The sequence below is a fragment of the Crotalus tigris genome, unplaced genomic scaffold (genome assembly GCF_016545835.1).
Source record: "Crotalus tigris isolate CLP2741 ecotype Arizona unplaced genomic scaffold, ASM1654583v1 scf7180000024422.289953, whole genome shotgun sequence".
Taxonomy (NCBI): Eukaryota; Metazoa; Chordata; class Lepidosauria; order Squamata; family Viperidae; genus Crotalus; species Crotalus tigris.
In genome coordinates, this window is record NW_024100589.1 from 79899 (window position 1) to 97898 (window position 18000).

General features: G+C 38.4%; 1 protein-coding gene and 1 gene segment (V, D, J or C); one reads left to right on the forward strand and one right to left on the reverse strand.

The window, feature by feature from the left end:
- The first annotated feature begins 1192 nt into the window (after positions 1 to 1192).
- On the forward strand, positions 1193 to 15047 carry LOC120302093 (vomeronasal type-2 receptor 26-like). The gene is made up of 6 exons (XM_039330014.1): positions 1193 to 1452; positions 3118 to 3409; positions 8536 to 9378; positions 10572 to 10799; positions 12690 to 12816; positions 14137 to 15047. The coding sequence occupies exons 1-6, from the start codon at positions 1193 to 1195 to the stop codon at positions 15045 to 15047; spliced, it is 2661 nt and encodes an 886-aa protein (XP_039185948.1).
- A 1564-nt stretch (positions 15048 to 16611) lies between these two features.
- LOC120302094 lies at positions 16612 to 17153 on the reverse strand. The segment is given in 2 exon segments: positions 16612 to 16979; positions 17083 to 17153. Coding segments are annotated over 2 exon segments (414 nt in total).
- Between the last annotated feature and the right edge of the window lie 847 nt (positions 17154 to 18000).

An 18000-nucleotide genomic window follows, 5' to 3' on the forward strand; every position in this document is an offset into this window, starting at 1 on the left:
TCATCCTGGAGAAGAAAAGTCTATATGAGCCATAGTGCAGAAGAAGAAATGCCTCAAATAATTAGTTGGTTATTAGTTGGTGGCTTTAGAAGATCTGCAGATTTTGTCCTGCCAGTTTTCCAATAACCAAGGCAGGATCAGAGAACTGGCACCAAAGGAGCTGTTCTCCATTGCTTCTTTTTCAACTTCTCTGTTCCAGTTTAACAAGTTCTTTCAATTCCAAAAAGTACATGAGTTGAAATTATCTCAGAATATATTGATAGTTTTCCCCAACTTCCTTTAAAGTCCAGTATGCTGACTAAGTTCATACTGGGAAATGTGAGGTTATCTGACACACTTTCAACAGTCCAATTTAATGGAGAATGTTAAAAGAGAATGTTTGAGTGACCAGGCATGACATGAACAATTATCTTTGTATATTGGCAATCCTCTATCATGTGTCCATAATTAGCTTCATAGCTTCATTGCTAAGAAGTTACAATGTGCATTGAATGTAACCAAGTTCATCATTTTTGAATTTGGTGTGGATATTAGTGTTGCAGTCTTTGTTGTCCCAACATAAGCTAATACAAAGGCCATCCCAGGGATTATTCAATCAAAATGAAATGTGAAAAAAAAATAATATTGTAAAAGTTTTCTTCTGCAAGGCTCATCTGAGTCATTTCAGCTCATTCATCTGATTGCATCATCATTTAGTCAACTTCCATATGTTTCTCTAAATATACATGAAGAAAAACAAGAAAAACAAGAATATACATGAAGAAAAACAAGAAGAGTTTACTCCCTTTTCTGCCACAAAGAGACTTGGTATTGCATGAGTAGTAATTATCCTTCTTGCAATTATCTGAGATTATTTGTTCTCCATATTGGCTTCACTCAAGGGACTTCTAAAGAGCATCAAAAATGAAATCCACAAGCAATATTTCAAGGAACTATAAAACCTTTCTTTTGCCCAATTCCAAGCTGGGAGAGGACAAAGAAGGCAGAATTCTATTCAGTTGAACACTGTAGATTTCCCTAATTCATTTAGGCTATTATTGCCTTATCACTGCATTGATTGAAGCCTGAAGAACACTTTCAAAGACGTACTGTCCTTAATTACAGTTCCTTTTCCTATGCTACAGTTATGGAGGCGGTTGTCAGATGATGTAGCTTGCTGATGTTTGCAAAGATCAGCTCTCAGCCTACAGAGATGGCCTGGAAATTGCCTCCATCTAGAGTGATTTGGAGTCAGATATTCTTGTTAACAATACTTGTACTCTTTCCATCTTACGGGAGAGCCAAAGCAGACCCCAAAAAGTGCTCTAGCAAAGAGATGTTTCTTGTTCCACATGAGTGGTACCAGTCTGGCAAATTCCTGATTGGTGGGATAGTTTCTCATATCTTAAATGTATATTTCCAATACACCTTTGATGAAGCTCCTTCTAAGAAACTGAGTGATGAGCTTCCACTGTAAGTATTTCTTGCTTGCTTCCTATTGTTCTTCTCTGCCATCAGGGCTACACTCTGATCTGCAAAAAATCTGGTTAGCCATTCAGTGGCATAAAAGATCAGAGGACCACCCTTACTTATTTCTACTACCTAGTAGCTATTTTGCACCTTAGAACTAGTAGGACTTATTTGCTCTTTAACTTTCAAGTTAAAGAAGACACTTAAGGAAAATAATTAAGGTAGGAATAAATTAAGGTAAAGTGGACTGCCTTTTTTTTAGATCAGAATAGATAACCTTTATTGTCATTTTTTTATTGTTATACATACATAACACACAGTTAAACATACTACATACAACATATGTATACATCTACACCCTTACATATAAGTAACATGCAAGTATTATTCACTGTCCATCTTGAATACCTAATGGAAGGAGGAAGCTTTAGAGTTCACAAGGTTAATACTGTATGGGACAAAACTGTGACTGAATCTGGATGTTTTGCTTCGGATACCATGGAGCCCTCCCAGAATGTAACAAGGAAAACAGGTCATGAAGAGGATGTGTCATGTCTCAGACAATCTTACAGACCCTACTCAAGCAACACTTATGTGTTATGTCTTGGATGAAAAGGAGGGAACTGCCAATTATCTTTTCAGCCATCCTCACCACTCTTTGCACCACCTTCCTCTCTGAAGCAGTGAAGATTCCAAACCAGACAAATAGCCTGTATGACAGGATGCTCTTGATCATTCCTCTGTAGAAAGGATAGGGGAAGGAAGATGAGCTTTTCTCATGCGATGCAGAAAATGAAGGCACTGCTGTGCCTGGTTCATCAGTGTCTCGCTGTTGAGTGACCAAGCCAGCCTACTTGTTAACTGCACACCCAGGAATTTGATGCTGGTAACCATCTCCACAGGTGAATCATGAATGCACAGAGAAGTGTGGCTGTGCCTGTCTTTTCTGAAATTGACAATGATCTCTTTGGTTTTTCCAGTATTTAAAACTAGGCTGTTTTCCTTACACCAGTTCACCAAACGCTTAATGTCCTTGTGGTAAGCACCCCCATTGTCATCATGAATAAGACCCATAAGAGACTTCAAGAGGTCAATGGTTCTTTGCTGTTTAAATTGGAATCACCATATAAAGGTATGAAAGGAGAGAAAGCTGAGATCAGCACAGCTGGATAAAAGAGGAAGCATATGGAGAGAAATTGTCCAAAGTTTTTTTTTTTTTTTTAAACTGGCTCTAGTGAAAGGAATAATATTGTTACTTTAGACCAAATGTTATTCTTTCCTCAATTTAAAATGTGATGGAAATGTCAAGATACATTTCCTGCACTGCAGTTCATGACAAACTAAGGGGATAATACAAGCTAAGGGGATGATATCAGATGCAGTTAGACAGTTAGAAACTAACATCTGCTAAGCCCTACATTATCAGCTTCTAATTTCATACTTGGAGTATCCCTAATCAGTTTCATGGTTATTTTTTTTCCTAAACCTTTGGAATTGTCTTCTATTCAGCTCCCTGATTTTGCTAATGAAGGAGCTGATAAAGGTTGGTGGGAAGATTTACAATTATTTGTGTCTTATTTAAAGCTGAACCATGCAGGAAGGTGGCAATAGGAAGGTGTGGATTGTAAATTAAATCCACTAAAGATGTATATATATATTTTCTTGCAGTATGTTGCCAAAGTTCTACCAACACCTCCTGGCTCTGGCTTTTGCTGTGAATAAGATCAACCAGGATCCAATGATCTTGCCGAATCTCACCCTTGGCTTCCATATCTATGACAGTCATTTTGATTCAAGGATGACCTATCGGATCACCTTGGACTTGCTTTTTAAGTCACAGACATTTCTCCCCAATTACAAATGTGATCCTCACAGAAGACTGATAGCACTCATTGGGGGAATCAGCCCTGACATCTCCTCCTGTGTGGCAGACATTTTAAGTCTGTACAAGATTCCTCAGGTAACATTTGTGCACCTCAACAGAGCAGCCCTATCATTTTGGTACAGTAGCCAGTTTTGTTTTTCTGAAAGTGAGTCTCACATTCCCAAAAAAGTGGAAGTGAATGCAGAAATGGGGAAAGCTTCCAGAGATTGGAAGAGAAATGCAAGCATATGGTAGAAACTAGGATATCTTGCCAATAACAGAATAAAAATGTTGGAAGGGTCTGTCTGTCTGTCTGTCTGTCTGTCTGTCTATATATCCGTCTATCATCTATCTTCTATTTATGATCTGTCTATGTATCTGTCTGTCTGTCTGTTGGTCAGTCTATCATCTATCTATCATCTATCTATCTATCTACCATCTATCTACCTATATCATCTCGAAAAGGTTTTCTCAATGCATTTATACATGTTATTTTTTAAGGCCAGGAATTATCATTGAATGAAGCATGCATATTAACAGAATAACATAGTTGGAGGTCTTCTACACCATTTCAGACAAATGGTTGTCCAGTCTCTTCTTAAAAACCTCCAATGTTGGGGCACCCACAGCTTCTGGAGGCAAGCTGTTCCACTGGTTACAGTAATTGTTTTCACTGTAAGGAAATTACTCCTTATTTCTAAGTTGGTTCTCCTCTTGATTCCACCCATTGCTTCTTGTCCTGCCTTCAGATGCTTTGGAGACTAGGTTAATCCCCTCTTTATTGTGGCAGCCCCTTAGATATTGGAAGATTGATTTCAATGTTATCAATGCTACCAACATTTCTCTAATGCCTATTTTCAATAGCTGCATCATTATTCCCAAGGTTTTGGCATAAGAGTCCATGATTTGGACTCTCCCAGATTCCACCATCCTCAGAATCCTAATCATGGTCCTACCTGATGGAATAAATTGTAGCTTAATATTAAGTGTTTCCTGCTTAGAATTTCAGAGTGCCATTTCAGTACACATAGTACTAAATTGAATGGATCAATCAAATAATCAATCAATTTTATTTGATCATAAACCAGCAGATAAAAACAAGAAAATCACAATTAATTAGGAGAAAAAGAAAAAAAATCTAATATATATAAGAAGAATTAGAAAAGAACCAATGGCACTCTATATAAACTATAGAACAGTATATCTCTGTAGTCAAGGAAGTAAAATCAGATTGATCTGACATAACAATGTAAGATTAGACAAATCAGAATTATCAGGATGTTTAGCGAAAGATGGAGATAATAATTCCTGGTGATCATTTGCACAGAAGGGACAATACAAGATAATTATGTTCCAGTTTCAATTATTCTTCCACTGCATGGAAACAGTCTTCATTTGAAAGGAATATTTTGGTGTATACTTCAGTAAAAGCTATTGGGAGGCCATTGAATCAACAGATAAAACCCTTGTCCCAAAGGTGCTTTTTTTCAGAAGGCAACTGGGCTTTCTTGTTTTCCGTTGAAGATGTTTCACTTCTCATCCAATAAACCTCTTCAGCTCTGACTGCATGGTGGGGGTGGTCAGAGCTGAAGAAGCTTCTTGGATGAGAAGCAAAATATCTTCAAAGAAAAACAAGAAAGTCTCATGAGAAAAGCATCTTTGGGACAACCAAGACCTGGATGACTGAGAATCTCCATAGACAGATAAAACCCTTCTAAATTTTTGAATTTGTATGCAGCTAAGATATCTGGCTGGTTGGAAAAGTGTGTAGAATGCCTCAGAAAGATGTTTCTCAGTACATCTGGTAAAGCTGCTATAAATGAATGACCCGTTCCTTGAGATCAGCTAGTAAATGTTCATAGCCCATCAGGATGAAGTCTGGCCATGAAAAGCCATAAAGGTATTATATTGCTTTGATTGATTGTCCTAAGATTTCTTTCTTAGATTTTAAAGCAGCCTGGTTTGCAAACAAATCTTTCTAAATAAAGTTTGAATTGCTAAGGTGGGTGTTTATTCTTTTGCTATTAAACCTTTGAGGGAACTTAGTGGTTAATAAGCTTAATGGATAAAAAAAGCAACTATTTTTCTCCATTCACTGATAATTCCTGGTCTTAAAAATAATGTCCATAAATGCATTGAGAAAACCTCTTATGAAAGAGAGAGGGGGATAGAGATAGAGATAGAGATACAGATACAGATAGAGATAGAGATGATAGAGATAGATAGAGATAGAGACGATAGAGATAGAGATAGATAAATGGCATATAACACCTCTGCTACATGCATTTCCTTGGATGCTGGTTTGTTTCCTTGTTGAATTCAAGGTGTTAACTCTCACCTTTAAAGACTTTTATGGCATGGGGCCAGGTTAACTAAAGAACGGTTTCATACCAATTATATTGTCTCATCTCACCTGGTCAGACAGGAAGGGCATGCTGTGTGTCCTGTATCATTGGTGGGATCCAAGGAGAGACAGTTCTTTGTCGTTGCCCCCACCTTATCGTATCTTCAGAGGTATCTCTGGTATCTTATCTCAGAAAGAGTATTAAGACACTTTTACACAAAACTATGTCTGTTTGTGTAAGAGTGATATGCATCTCTGGGGGGGAGGAGTTTATATCATGTTCTCTCTCCTTTGTTATCTTTTTAATTTTTTAACTTTTAATACCATAGCCCTATCTTTCAAATTTTTTTTTAACTTTGTTCTGATTTATGCTCTTATTCTACGATACTATTATTATTATTATTATTATGGATCATCGCACAGTCAGCCAGATGTTCAGACTGGATTTGGCATTTTGTCTACCTATCGAGTCCTTACCCAGGACCTGGGATAGGCAGATGTGGATGTTTGATGGTATTACAGGTATCGTCGCAGGATGGAAGCAGTTCCTAATAAGGCCGCCTTTTGCAATTGACTAATAGCGAATTTGTCAATGCCAATGGTGTTCAAGTGGTGCTCCAGTTGTTTTGGGATTGCACCCAAGGAGCCTATTACTATTGGTACTACCCTTGCTTGCTTTTGCCACAGTCTTTCTATTTCTATTTGTAGGTCTTTGTATTTTGTTATCTTCTCCAGTTCTTTCTCTTCTATTCTGCTATCTCCAGGCACTGCCACGTCCACTATCCAGACTTTTTTGTCTTTCTTATCGACAATTGTTAAATCTGGGGTGTTATGTTGCAGGTGCTTGTCTGTTTGAATTCTGAAGTCCCAGAGCAGTTTAATTTTATTATTTTCTATGACTTTCTCTATTTTATGATCCCACCAGTTTTTGCTTACAGGCAAATGATATTTTTTGCAGATCTTCCAATGCACCATTGTTGCTACTTTGTCATGCCGCTGCTTGTAATCAGTCTGTGCAATCTTCTTGCAACAGCTTACCAAGTGGTCCACTGTTTCTTCAGCTTCTTTGCATAGGCGGCACTTACTGTCTGTTGCTGTCTTCTCAATTTTGACTTTGTATGCATTTGTCCTTAAGGCTTGGTCTTGTGCAGCCAGAATTAGTCCCTCGGTCTCTTTCTTCAATTTTCCTGCTCTTAGCCATTGCCAGGTTTTATTATTATCTGCTTTCCCAGCTATTTTTTTCATGTATTGGCCATGTAGTGCTTTGTCTTCCCATGCCTCTATTCTGTTCTTCATTTGGTCTTTCTTGTAGGCCACTTTGGTCTCTCCAGTAGTTAGTAAACCTTCCTGATATACTAATTCAGTGCATCTTCATCATTGTTCTTCAGATATTCTTCCAAAGCCATTTTTTCTTCTTCAACCATCTGATGTACTTGTAGCATTCCACGCCCACCTATTTGCCTTGGTAGATAAAGTCTATCAATGTCACTGCGTGGATGAAGGGCATGATTCATTGTCATTATTTTTCTGGTCTGCCTATCCATTGCTTTTAGTTCTGCTTGAGTCCAGTCCACTATTCCAGCTGTGTACCTAATGACTGGGATTGCCCAGGTGTTGATTGCCTTTATGGTATTTATTATTATTATTATTATTATTATTATTATTATTAATCATCGCACAGTCAGCCAGATGTTCAGACTGGATTTGGCATTTTGTCTACCTATTGAGTCCTTATTCAGGATCTGGGATAGGCAGATGTGGATGTTTGATGGTATTACAGATATCGTCGCAGGATGGAAGCAGTTTCTAGTAAGGCCGCCTTTTGCAATTGACTAATAGCGAATTTGTCAATGCCAATGATGTTCAAGTGGTGCTCCAGTTGTTTTGGGATTGCACCCAAGGAGCCTATCACTATTGGTACTACCCTTGCTTGCTTTTGCCACAGTCTTTCTATTTCTATTTTTAGGTCTTTGTATTTTGTTATCTTCTCCAGTTCTTTCTCATCTATTCTGCTGTCTCCAGGCACTGCCAGGTCCACTATCCAGACTTTTTTGTCTTTCTTATCGACAATTGTTAAGTCTCGGATGTTATGTTTCAGGTGCTTGTCTTTTTGAATTCTGAAGTCCCAGAGCAGTTTAATTTTATCATTTTCTATGACTTTCTCTATTTTATGATCCCACCAGTTTTTGCTTACAGGCAAATGATATTTTTTTGCAGATCTTCCAATGCACCATTGTTGCTACTTTCTCATGCCGCTGCTTGCAGTCAGTCTGTGCAATCTTCTTGCAACAGCTTACCAGGTGGCACACTGTTTCTTCAAATTCTTTGCATAGGCGGCACTTACTGTCTGTTGCTGTCTTCTCAATTTTGACTTTATATGCATTTGTCCTTAAGACTTGGTCTTGTGCACCCAGAATTAGTCCCTCGGTCTCTTTCTTCAATTTTCCTGCTCTTAGCCATTGCCAAGTCTTGTTAATATCTGCTTTCCCAGGTATTTTTTTAATATATTGGCCATGAAGTGCTTTGTCTTCCCATGCCTGTATTCTGTTCTTCATTTGGTCTTTCTTGTAGGCCAGTTTGGTCTCTCCAGTAGTCAGTAAGCCTTGTATAAATGTGTATAAATGTAGTAAGCCTTGTAGTCAGTCTGTGCAATCTTCTTACAACAGCTTACCATTATTATTATTATTATTATTATTATTATTATTATTGTTATTGTTATTGTTATTGTTATTGTTATTGTTATTGTTATTGTTATTGTTATTGTTATTATTGTTATTACTATTTTCTGCCCATAATCACTTAGATCAGATGGTTAGTGTAGAAATGAATAAGTAAATAAATAATACGTATCTGAATATCTCTGAGCATGTCCTTTCAGCTCACATATGGATCGTTTCCTATGCAAAGAAGTAATATGGTAGAGACATCTTCCTTTTACCACACAGTCTCCAATGAAGGTCAGCAGTATACAGGCATTATCTATTTACTTAAACATTTTGGGTGGATCTGGGTTGGACTTTTGGCTGGAGATGACGAAAGTGGAGAGCGTTTCTTGAAAAAGATGGAGTCATTATTTCTCCAGAATAAGATATGTTCAGCCTTTGTTCAAAGAATGCCAGTTGATAGCCGGTTCCCTGAACTTGATGAACTGAAAACTATTTCTGCAAATATTAATGAGTTCTACTCAGATCCAAAAGTTAACACCCTTGTTGTCTATGGTGAAACTCTAACTGTAATGTGGCTAAGCACTGCGTTATTTTTTGCGGGTGTTAAATATACCGAAAAGGTGTGGATTATGACAGGCCAGATTGACTTTGCTTCAACAGTCATTTCAAAGGACTGGAAATATGAAGTATTCCAAGGTGCTTTTCTTTTTGCGATCCACTCCAATGAACACGAAGAGTTTCAGATCTATCTTCAGAATATAAAACCAGCCAAGGCACAACCTGATGACTTTTCCAAGGAGTTCTGGGAACAAGCCTTTGGTTGCTCTGTTCCAGATCCTACGAACCTAATAGAGGCTCACAAATTTTGTAGTGGGACAGAATCCTTGAGGGATCTTCCAGGGATTCTGTTCGAGATGGTCATGACTGGTCATAGCTACAGCATCTACACTGCAGTCTTTGTTGTGGCCCATGCATTACACAGCCTGGATTTATCTAGATCAAAACATAAAGCAATCAGGATTACAAGATATCTTGATGAGATAAACCCTTGGCAGGTAATGTCTCTAGAATGAAAGAAAAGAAAATTAAAAGAAATTCTATATAGAATTGAAAAAAATATATCACATCATATTAAAATGCATAGAACTTCCTTTTTCACTAATAACTCAAAGGGATATATGGTATTTGTGGATTATTTAAAATATTTTCCACTGGGGGAGAGGAGTCCTCTTACATTTTCCAGTTCTAGGGATCACAGTGACTTATGAGTTAGGATGCTGGGCTGACATACAGCAAACTTGTGTAGAAGACCCAATTGCTGCTCCTGGAGGGGGTGAGTGCTCATCACACTCTCCACTTCCTGCCAAGTTAGCATTTTAAAGTGGACAACCACGAATGGATAAACTCCAGTGGGCAACTTAATGGGGACATGAAAGGAACCCACCAATGGAGCATCCCCTGGTCAATGGTGATGTCACCATTCAATCTTTTCAACCCAGAAGCGCTGAAGCACTTGTGATACGACTGTAGTAGTTCCAATTTTGAAGATGAGTAAAAAATTTTCATTCATTTTCACAACTATCCTTTTTAAAGAAGAATTTTCGAAAGCCTTCATATTTGGTAATGAATCAGGTTAAAAGAAGTTATTTTAAAAAATGGAAAAGCAGAATGTATGGATTCAGGCATTCAGACAGAGATTTCTACATACATACCGGTAGTTATTAAAAGTTTGATTCAGTTCCATATGTTATTAGAGTTGATTTTCTTATCCTATTATTGCCCTCGTTCAGTAATTTTTTTTAAAAAATAATAATGATATTTTGTAGGAGGCCAGCAAGATGAAAAAGGTATTAAAAGGCTTTTAGAAAAACATTATGGTAGTAAAAAAAAAAGTGTGTTAAATCCAGAGGGGTGTGAGAGTATTACAAAGACACATACCACAACTGGCTCAGGTACAAAAGGGAGGAAAAGAAAGACACAGGCATCCTTCTAAAATGTTGTTTTTGTAAACAAATAACTTTTGATAAAGTTGTTATTGTATCCCAATAAAGTATAATTGTAATTATTTCCATATCTGGCCTACCATGAAGAGTTAAAATATTTATATAATAAGAAAACAAAAGATTACATCTCTTAAAGAACAAGAATAAGAATGACAAATGGTGGGGGTAATATTTTTATGTATTCACTTTTTTTGAGTTATGAAAAGATCCGTCCTCTTATCTGTTTCTTGCTTTGTTCTTCTTAGCTTCACCGCTTCCTTCAGACCCTTTCATTTAACAACACAGATGGAGAAATGGTCTCCTTTAATGAGAATAAGGAGATGGGATATGGATTTGATATAGTAAACATGCTTATTTTCTCTAATAACTCTTTTCATAAAGTGAAGGTTGGAAGGATGGGGACCAAGGATTCTCAAGGGAAAGAAATCATCATTGAGACTGACAAGATTAGATGGCATGGAAGCATCAGCAAAGTGAGTCTTCATAAATCTTTTGAAAAGCCCAATTTTAATTGTTGGAATTCTCTCACTTTCCATTACAATAAACAACAACAACAACAAAAACAATTACCCTAATACCCCATACAGAATAGTAAAATCTTTAGTAGACACTCTGAGATACTGTACCCCTAATAGGAGAAACGGAATACTTACAATGGAAAGGAAAATATTTTCAGAGAGATGCTCTTTTTTTCTAGTATTACTGTTTTAGGGTAGGAGGAATGATGTGGTGGCCTAGAGGTGGAGCTTTCACCTCAAAATCAAGAGGCTATGATCCTAGGTAGTGGCAGATGTTTCTCTGGGTGCAAAGAGAAAATATCTACTGTGAACTCCACGTAGGGATCAGGAAAAGCATCCGGCCAGTAACTCCATTCAGTTGTCCCAACTATACACCTATGGAAGGGATTATAGAGTCACATTAAAAGAAAAGAAAAATGTTTTAGGTAGGAGAAGCAAAAGAAAGAACAAGAGAGAGAGAGAGAGAGAGAGAGAGAGAGAGAGAGAGAGAGAGAGAGAGAGGAGGGAGGGAAGGAGGGAGGGAGGGAGAGAGACAGTGAGTGAGTGAGTTATGGTTTCTTTATTATTGGTAGAAAATATAAATGGACAAATCTTTCCCTGTCTTGGGAATTTTAATCCCCTATTTCCTCTTTGTTTTCTGTTTTCTTTGTTCTTTAACCTGTAGACCTTTATCAGCTTTCTGGGAAAAAAAAGTTTACAAGGATTGTCCCTACATTTTCCACAACATATGAACTCTTTGTTTCCAGAAATGTTTTGACAAGGCAGTAGCATTTGTTCCTTGTCTAATTTTCCCTAAGTAAAAGCAACATTTTTGGAGGCGAATTCAGTTTATAGTGACAGTAGGGATAAATTTGGGAAACAATTCTAAATGGCTGGTATTTTCTGGTTCCTTCTCCTCCCTCTGTCATTCAGCTGTCCTCCAGCTTTGGGGTTTCTTTCTCCAAAGGACTTTGCAGATCTGCTGCTTAAAATTAATTTAAGAGCTATAAATAGACTCCAAATTCACAGAGGTACAGAGATCCTTAGTAAGTCCTTCAGAGTTGGAAGGGACCTTGGAGGTATTCTAGTCCAACCCCCTGCTTAAGCAGGAAACCCTATACCAGACATGTCAAACACAAAGCCTGGGGGCTGGATGCGGCCCACAAAGTGGTTTCATGTGGCCCATGAAGTCATCCTGGAAACAGTGAGGGAACGGCCACCGCTGCCTTGGCCCTGGCCCAGGCCTGCCGGGAGACAATGTACAATTTTGTGGTGGCCTTCTTGGCACTTGCCCCAGTGGACTATGCCTTGCCACTTGCCCCAGTCCCACCCCCTTCTGCCAGAGACCCTCAGATCTGCCCTCTTCTGCCCAGACCCCACAGGCACCCTTGACGTGAATGATGTAGAACTGGCCATGCCCACCCGGTAAGCCACACCCACTCCCTCAATGCCCACCCAGTAGGCTACACCCACTCTGGCCACACCCACCTGGCCTCCCAAGGGCAACCTCAATGCTGATGCAGCCCTCAGTGAAATTGAGTTTGACACCCTTGCCCTATACCATTTCAGAGATATGGTTGTCGAAAAAGAAAAAGAAAGAGGTGGAGGAGGAAGAAGGAAAAGAAGAAGGAGAAGGAGAAGAAGATTGTTCATAGTTAATTCTATATCAAGAGTTTAGGTTAAGATGAAGTGTACTTTGTATGATAAATTCAGCATTGTCCAGAAGGCATTAATTGTAGTGACCTACCTACCTACCAACTACCTACATATTTACCTTCCAAACATGTGTAAATTGAAGATTTGTTTGTTATGTCATACCAGATAATCTCTACCTAACCTTTCATTTTTTTATTTTTTATTTTAAAGGTCCGTCCTCTTTCCTTGTGTAATCCTTATTGCCAGCCTGGTTCTCAAAAGAGAAAAAAAGAAGGAGAGAAATTTTGCTGCTATGGATGTGTTCGCTGTCCAGAAGGGAAGATTTCCAATGAAAGAGGTAAATGACACAGTGCAGCAACTCTTCCAACATAATTTATTTATTTATTTATTTATTTATTTATTTATTTATTTATGAGACTTATATACCGCTTTAAGTGCAAGCACTCTCTAAGTGGTGTACATCAGTAAGCAATGTATATATATATATATATATATATATATATATATATATATATATATATATATATATATATATTTACATTGCCCCCAACAATCTGGGTCCTCATTTTACCTACCCCAGAAGGATGGAAGGCTGAGTCAACCTTGAGCCGGTGAGATTTCAACCACAGACCTGCTGAACACAGTCAGCTAAAGTGGCCTGTAGTACTGCACTCTAACTGCTGCGCCACCTCGGCTCATGGATATAAAATGGATATAAAAAGGGTTGGAGAACGTCAAAATGGCCAGGTTTGATAACATCTCTGCCCCTTATTCTTCTTTTTATCTCTTTTCTCCTGCATGCTTAATGAGAATTGGAGGGATATTCCATATGACAATTGTTGAGAAGTGTTGTGCTAATAGAGCTTGGGCCACATAAGTTATATAGCAATAGATTCTTGCTTAATATATTATCATTATGACTTTGCAGGACTTTAAAGAAGAAAGGTCCTTCAAAATACATGGGTGCATGAACATAGTACCTGGGTTAGAAACCTAAGCAGTGGGATGATCTCCTGTTACCTTCCCTAGCTCCTGCCCACCCAGCAGCTCAAAAGCATGCAAATGTGAGTAGATAAATAGATACCACTTTGGTGTGAAGGTAACAGCATTCTGTGGGCCTCGGTGTATAGTCATGCTCACCATATGACCCCAGAAATGTCTTCAAACAATGCTGGTTACTTCAACCAAGAAATGGAGATGAGCACCACCACCTAGAGGCAGACATGACTGGACAGGGGAAATCTTTACCTTTATCTATCAACCATCATATCACCAGGGGAAAGCACAGATGATTTAGCGAGTTACAGAAGTGGTTAACTTCCCTTCAAACCTGAAGCTATAAACAGTGGCTCCTATTTTTTTCCCCATCCATTATTCCTTGACGCTGTGTGTGTTCAAAGGAAACAATGTAAAAATATTCAGGAAGCAGAATTGAGCTGAAGACAGGAAGTTTTCATGAATAATCCAAATAATAAATATATTGATCTTTCTAGGATAGTGATTAGAAGGACAATCGGACAATAATGGCTGTTTCTTCACAAAGTTTGTTTCTCTTGTGGAATCAAGAGTGATGGGCCTCTTGTTTAAAAGACTGATATGAGAACTGAGTCATTTTGCATAAATTTAACACTGCCTTAATCTATTTTCCTGCATCCAGACACAGAAGATTGCTTCAAATGTCCATCTGATCAGTATCCAAACCAGAAACAAGATGAATGTTTTCCCAAAATCATCGTTTTTTTGTCTTATGAAGAACCTCTGGGCATCTCCTTAGCCACAAGTGCCATCTTCTTCTTCTCAGTCACAATTGCAGTATTAAAAATATTCCACCTGCACAAAGATAGTCCCATAGTCAAAGCCAACAACCGGGACCTCACCTATGCTCTTCTCATCTCTCTTTTGCTCTGCTTCCTCTCACCTTTCCTATTTCTTGGTAAGCCCGGAGTAGTGACCTGCTTCCTTCGGCAACCAGCCTTTGGCATCATCTTCTCGCTGGCTGTTTCCTGTGTGTTAGCCAAAACTATTACTGTGGTGGTAGCTTTCATGGCCACCAAGCCAGGATCCAATATGAGGAGGTGGGTGGGAAAGAGGCTCACTGGTTTTATTGTCCTTTCCAGCTCTTCCATCCCAGTAGGCATTTCTGCTATATGGCTAACAATCTCTCCTCCGTTCCCCAATTTGGACATGGACTCACTGACTACTGAGATGGTAGCAGAGTGCAAGGAAGGTTCTGTTGCTATGTTTTATCTTGTCTTAGGCTACATGGGAATTCTGTCCATCATCAGCTTCAGTGTTGCTTTTCTAGCTAGGAAGTTGCCAGATAGTTTCAACGAAGCCAAATTCATCACCTTCAGCATGCTGGTATTCACCAGTGTTTGGTTGTCATTTGTCCCAACTTACCTGAGCACCAAAGGAAAATATATGGTAGCTGTGGAGATCTTTTCCATCTTGGCTTCCAGTGCTGGGCTGTTGGGATGCATATTTTTCCCCAAATGTTTCATAATTGTGCTGAGGCCTGAATTGAACAACAAGGAGCAGCTCATGAGAAGAAAGCAGATGCAAAAATAATACACAATGAATATCTACTATGGGACAGATACAGTGGACTTTATGTATCTGCTGATCAAATCATTCCATCCAGTTTCAATTTATTTTCCAATATACTTGTTCATTCCAACCCTCCCCACAGAATTACAGTAAAAACATGTCAATAAAAGATGAAGAATAAATTTGTGGTTTTCATGTATTCTGTATGCTGTTGAAATATATCTGACCTTAGTTCAAACTACAACATCATATGCTTTTACAGGGCTATTTTCTATTAAATAAGGCTATTTTTAATCATTTTTTTTTCATAATAAGTCTTCTAAAATTCTTTGATTGCAAGATTAGACATGGAATTGACAAACAAAGAGGAAATTTCTGCAATATTACTTTAGTAAATTATCTTAGGAGTTGATATGTAAAAAGATAAATGATAGTCATTAAATGAAGAGTTAAAATTACAGACATTGTAAAAAGAAATGGGGCTTTTGATGATTTCATCCCATAAAATGCTGTTGGAGTAACTGTTGGACAAACCTCTTAAGATGTTTCCTCCTTCTTCTCTTCCTCCTTCCAATTCATCATCATCATCATCATGAAGGATGAAACCAACTGGAGTGGGGGAGGGAATCCTTACATTTTGGAAAATAGAGTCAAGATTCAGAAGGGTTTTACTGACTTGAGCATTGGGTCCTCTGTGCTCCAACAAGAAGCGGTTCATTGGTGAGAAAAGTAAGGCTCTGCCCTGAAGCAGAAAAACCAAATGTACAGGTACTGGATAGGAAGCACCTGGCTCATCAGTATTGTCTGTGAGAGGATGTCCTTGTGGATCACTGCTTATGGTTGAGCCAGTAGTGTACCATAGCTGCCAAAAAAGCCAATGTTGTCCTAGGCTGCATCAACAGAGGGACAGCATCTTTGGATGACAAAGTTGTCGGCTAGGTTTATTTTCAAATACGGCATGTATTTTATCAATGGCTGGAAAAATGGGTCACAGATTAGGAAATTAATGTGTAGTATTAAGTAAAACAAATAGACCCAGACAACACAGTGTTCACTAAGCACTTATGATTTTTAAATGTAGAAAACTATTAAAATATTATTTAAAAAAAAGAGAGATAGCATCAAGGTCACTGGAAGTGTTAGTACTGCTCCACAGGCACTAGTAAGGCCTTTGCCTATTGGGCAGCAGTTTTGCCAATTCCTGGACTGGAACAGCATGCTGATTACTGACCTCTCATTTGGAGTAGTTCAATGCCTTCTACATGGAGCTGCCCTTGAAGACCATCTGGGAACCAGAGTTATGTGTGCATGTCTTTAGGTCCAGTTAAAACTGCTAGTTTGTGAGTTGCATTGGCTTCCAATAGGCTCCTGTTTTGATTCAAGGTGCTGGTTATCACCTTTGAAGCCTTACATGTCATAGAAAGGGGCAACTTGTGGGACAACTTTATTCCAAGAAAACCTGCTTGCCCCACTTGCTCCCACAGTAAAAGCATACTCCAAATTTTCCCTTTTAAACTTTCACACATAGCTGGCAGAGCATGGAAAGCAATCTAGTTGCCAGCTGCCATTCAAAAACAACAAATGACTAAGGATTCATTTTGAGGAAGAGCAGTTTTAGGCTGCTTGAGCAAAGCATTTCTTTCACTGTGTCTCTTGCACAGTAATAAGTGCCGGTGTCCTCAGGCTTTAAACCAATCAACTGAAGGAAAACCTGGTTTTTGGATGTATCCCTTGTGATGCCGATCCGATTCTGGAGAGCACTGTTATAGTAAGTGCTTCCACCAGACGAGATAAGACCATTCCATTCCAATGCCTTTCCAGGGGGCTGACGGATCCAGTGCACTCCATAGCTTGTGATGGCAAATCCAGAAACTGTACAAGTCAGCCGTAGAGTATCTCCTGGCTTCTTAAGGCCATCACCAGACTCAGTAAGGGTAATCTGTGATGAAATACCTGTGGTCAAAAATACAGAAAGAACAAAAAAAATGGGTATGAGGAAATGTAGAAAAAAGATCACTTGCTATCTTTAAAAAATGTGTTGTTTTTTTTCCCTTACATGCAGGAAAGATCATTAAGAAAGAAATCAAGATATGTATCTCCATGATGGAATGGAATTCACTCTCTCCACCTGAAACTGATCTGAACTATATTCTCAATTACTGCCTTTAAGAAAAAGCCACATCAGGAATATTTGCATGAAATCACAGATGGTACAAATATAACCAAGTCACATCCTAAAATTCAACTATAGTGTAACAGCAGACCTTGAGCTCATATCAGGAATGGTGCATATCCACACTGCCTCTACTATACATTGATATTCGCTCTTGTGGGAAACTTGTGTAGCTGTGGATCAGGTGATCCACAGCTGAATTCAGTTTGGAAAGAATTCATAGACAAGACCTAGTTATTTTCTTTGAATTTATGGACTAGAGTCCTGAGAATTATATAATATATATATATCTCGTCCTGGCTTGAGGAATATTGGTAGATTAATAAATTTATTTTTTCCCATAATAGTCAGTATAAATGTATCTATTTAGGAAATTGGTCTTAGAAACTTCAATTATCTGAAGGTGTTCTTGCCTTATAAACTGAGTACCAATGGGTACAAACCATTTAATGAAATAACATAGATCCATTGAGGTATAGACAACATTGCCTCTCTTCAGGGCCAAAAAAATGGAAGTGGCTGAAAGTTCAGGTGCGGGGAAACTTGGAGAACATGAATGGAGACACTGAGAATGGCTACTGATGCTGTCACTATAAACTCTTCCCTTCCCTTCCCATCACAATATTGCCTTATAAAATCATCTGCCTTCTGTTTTTAAAATGATGCTCATTTAACAAAAAGTTAATTGGGAGAAGATTAATTTTATGGCTTGCTATGGACAGGGATATCACTTGGTTCTGCTTGCCTTTATATCCCCCATCATCAACAACATCTGCCAGTCAAACAGCAGCATCAAGCATG

What these genes read in the sequence shown, in the direction of transcription:
- LOC120302093 (XM_039330014.1), top strand. Translation starts at nt 1,193, where the DNA reads ATGGCCTGGAAATTGCCTCCATCTAGAGTGATTTGGAGTCAGATATTC. An exon ending in GTCTGTACAAGATTCCTCAG is followed by an intron (nt 3,410 to 8,535) that starts GTAACATTTGTG and finishes ATGTCCTTTCAG; the next exon opens with CTCACATATGGATCGTTTCC. An exon ending in GAAGATTTCCAATGAAAGAG is followed by an intron (nt 12,817 to 14,136) that starts GTAAATGACACA and finishes TCCTGCATCCAG; the next exon opens with ACACAGAAGATTGCTTCAAA.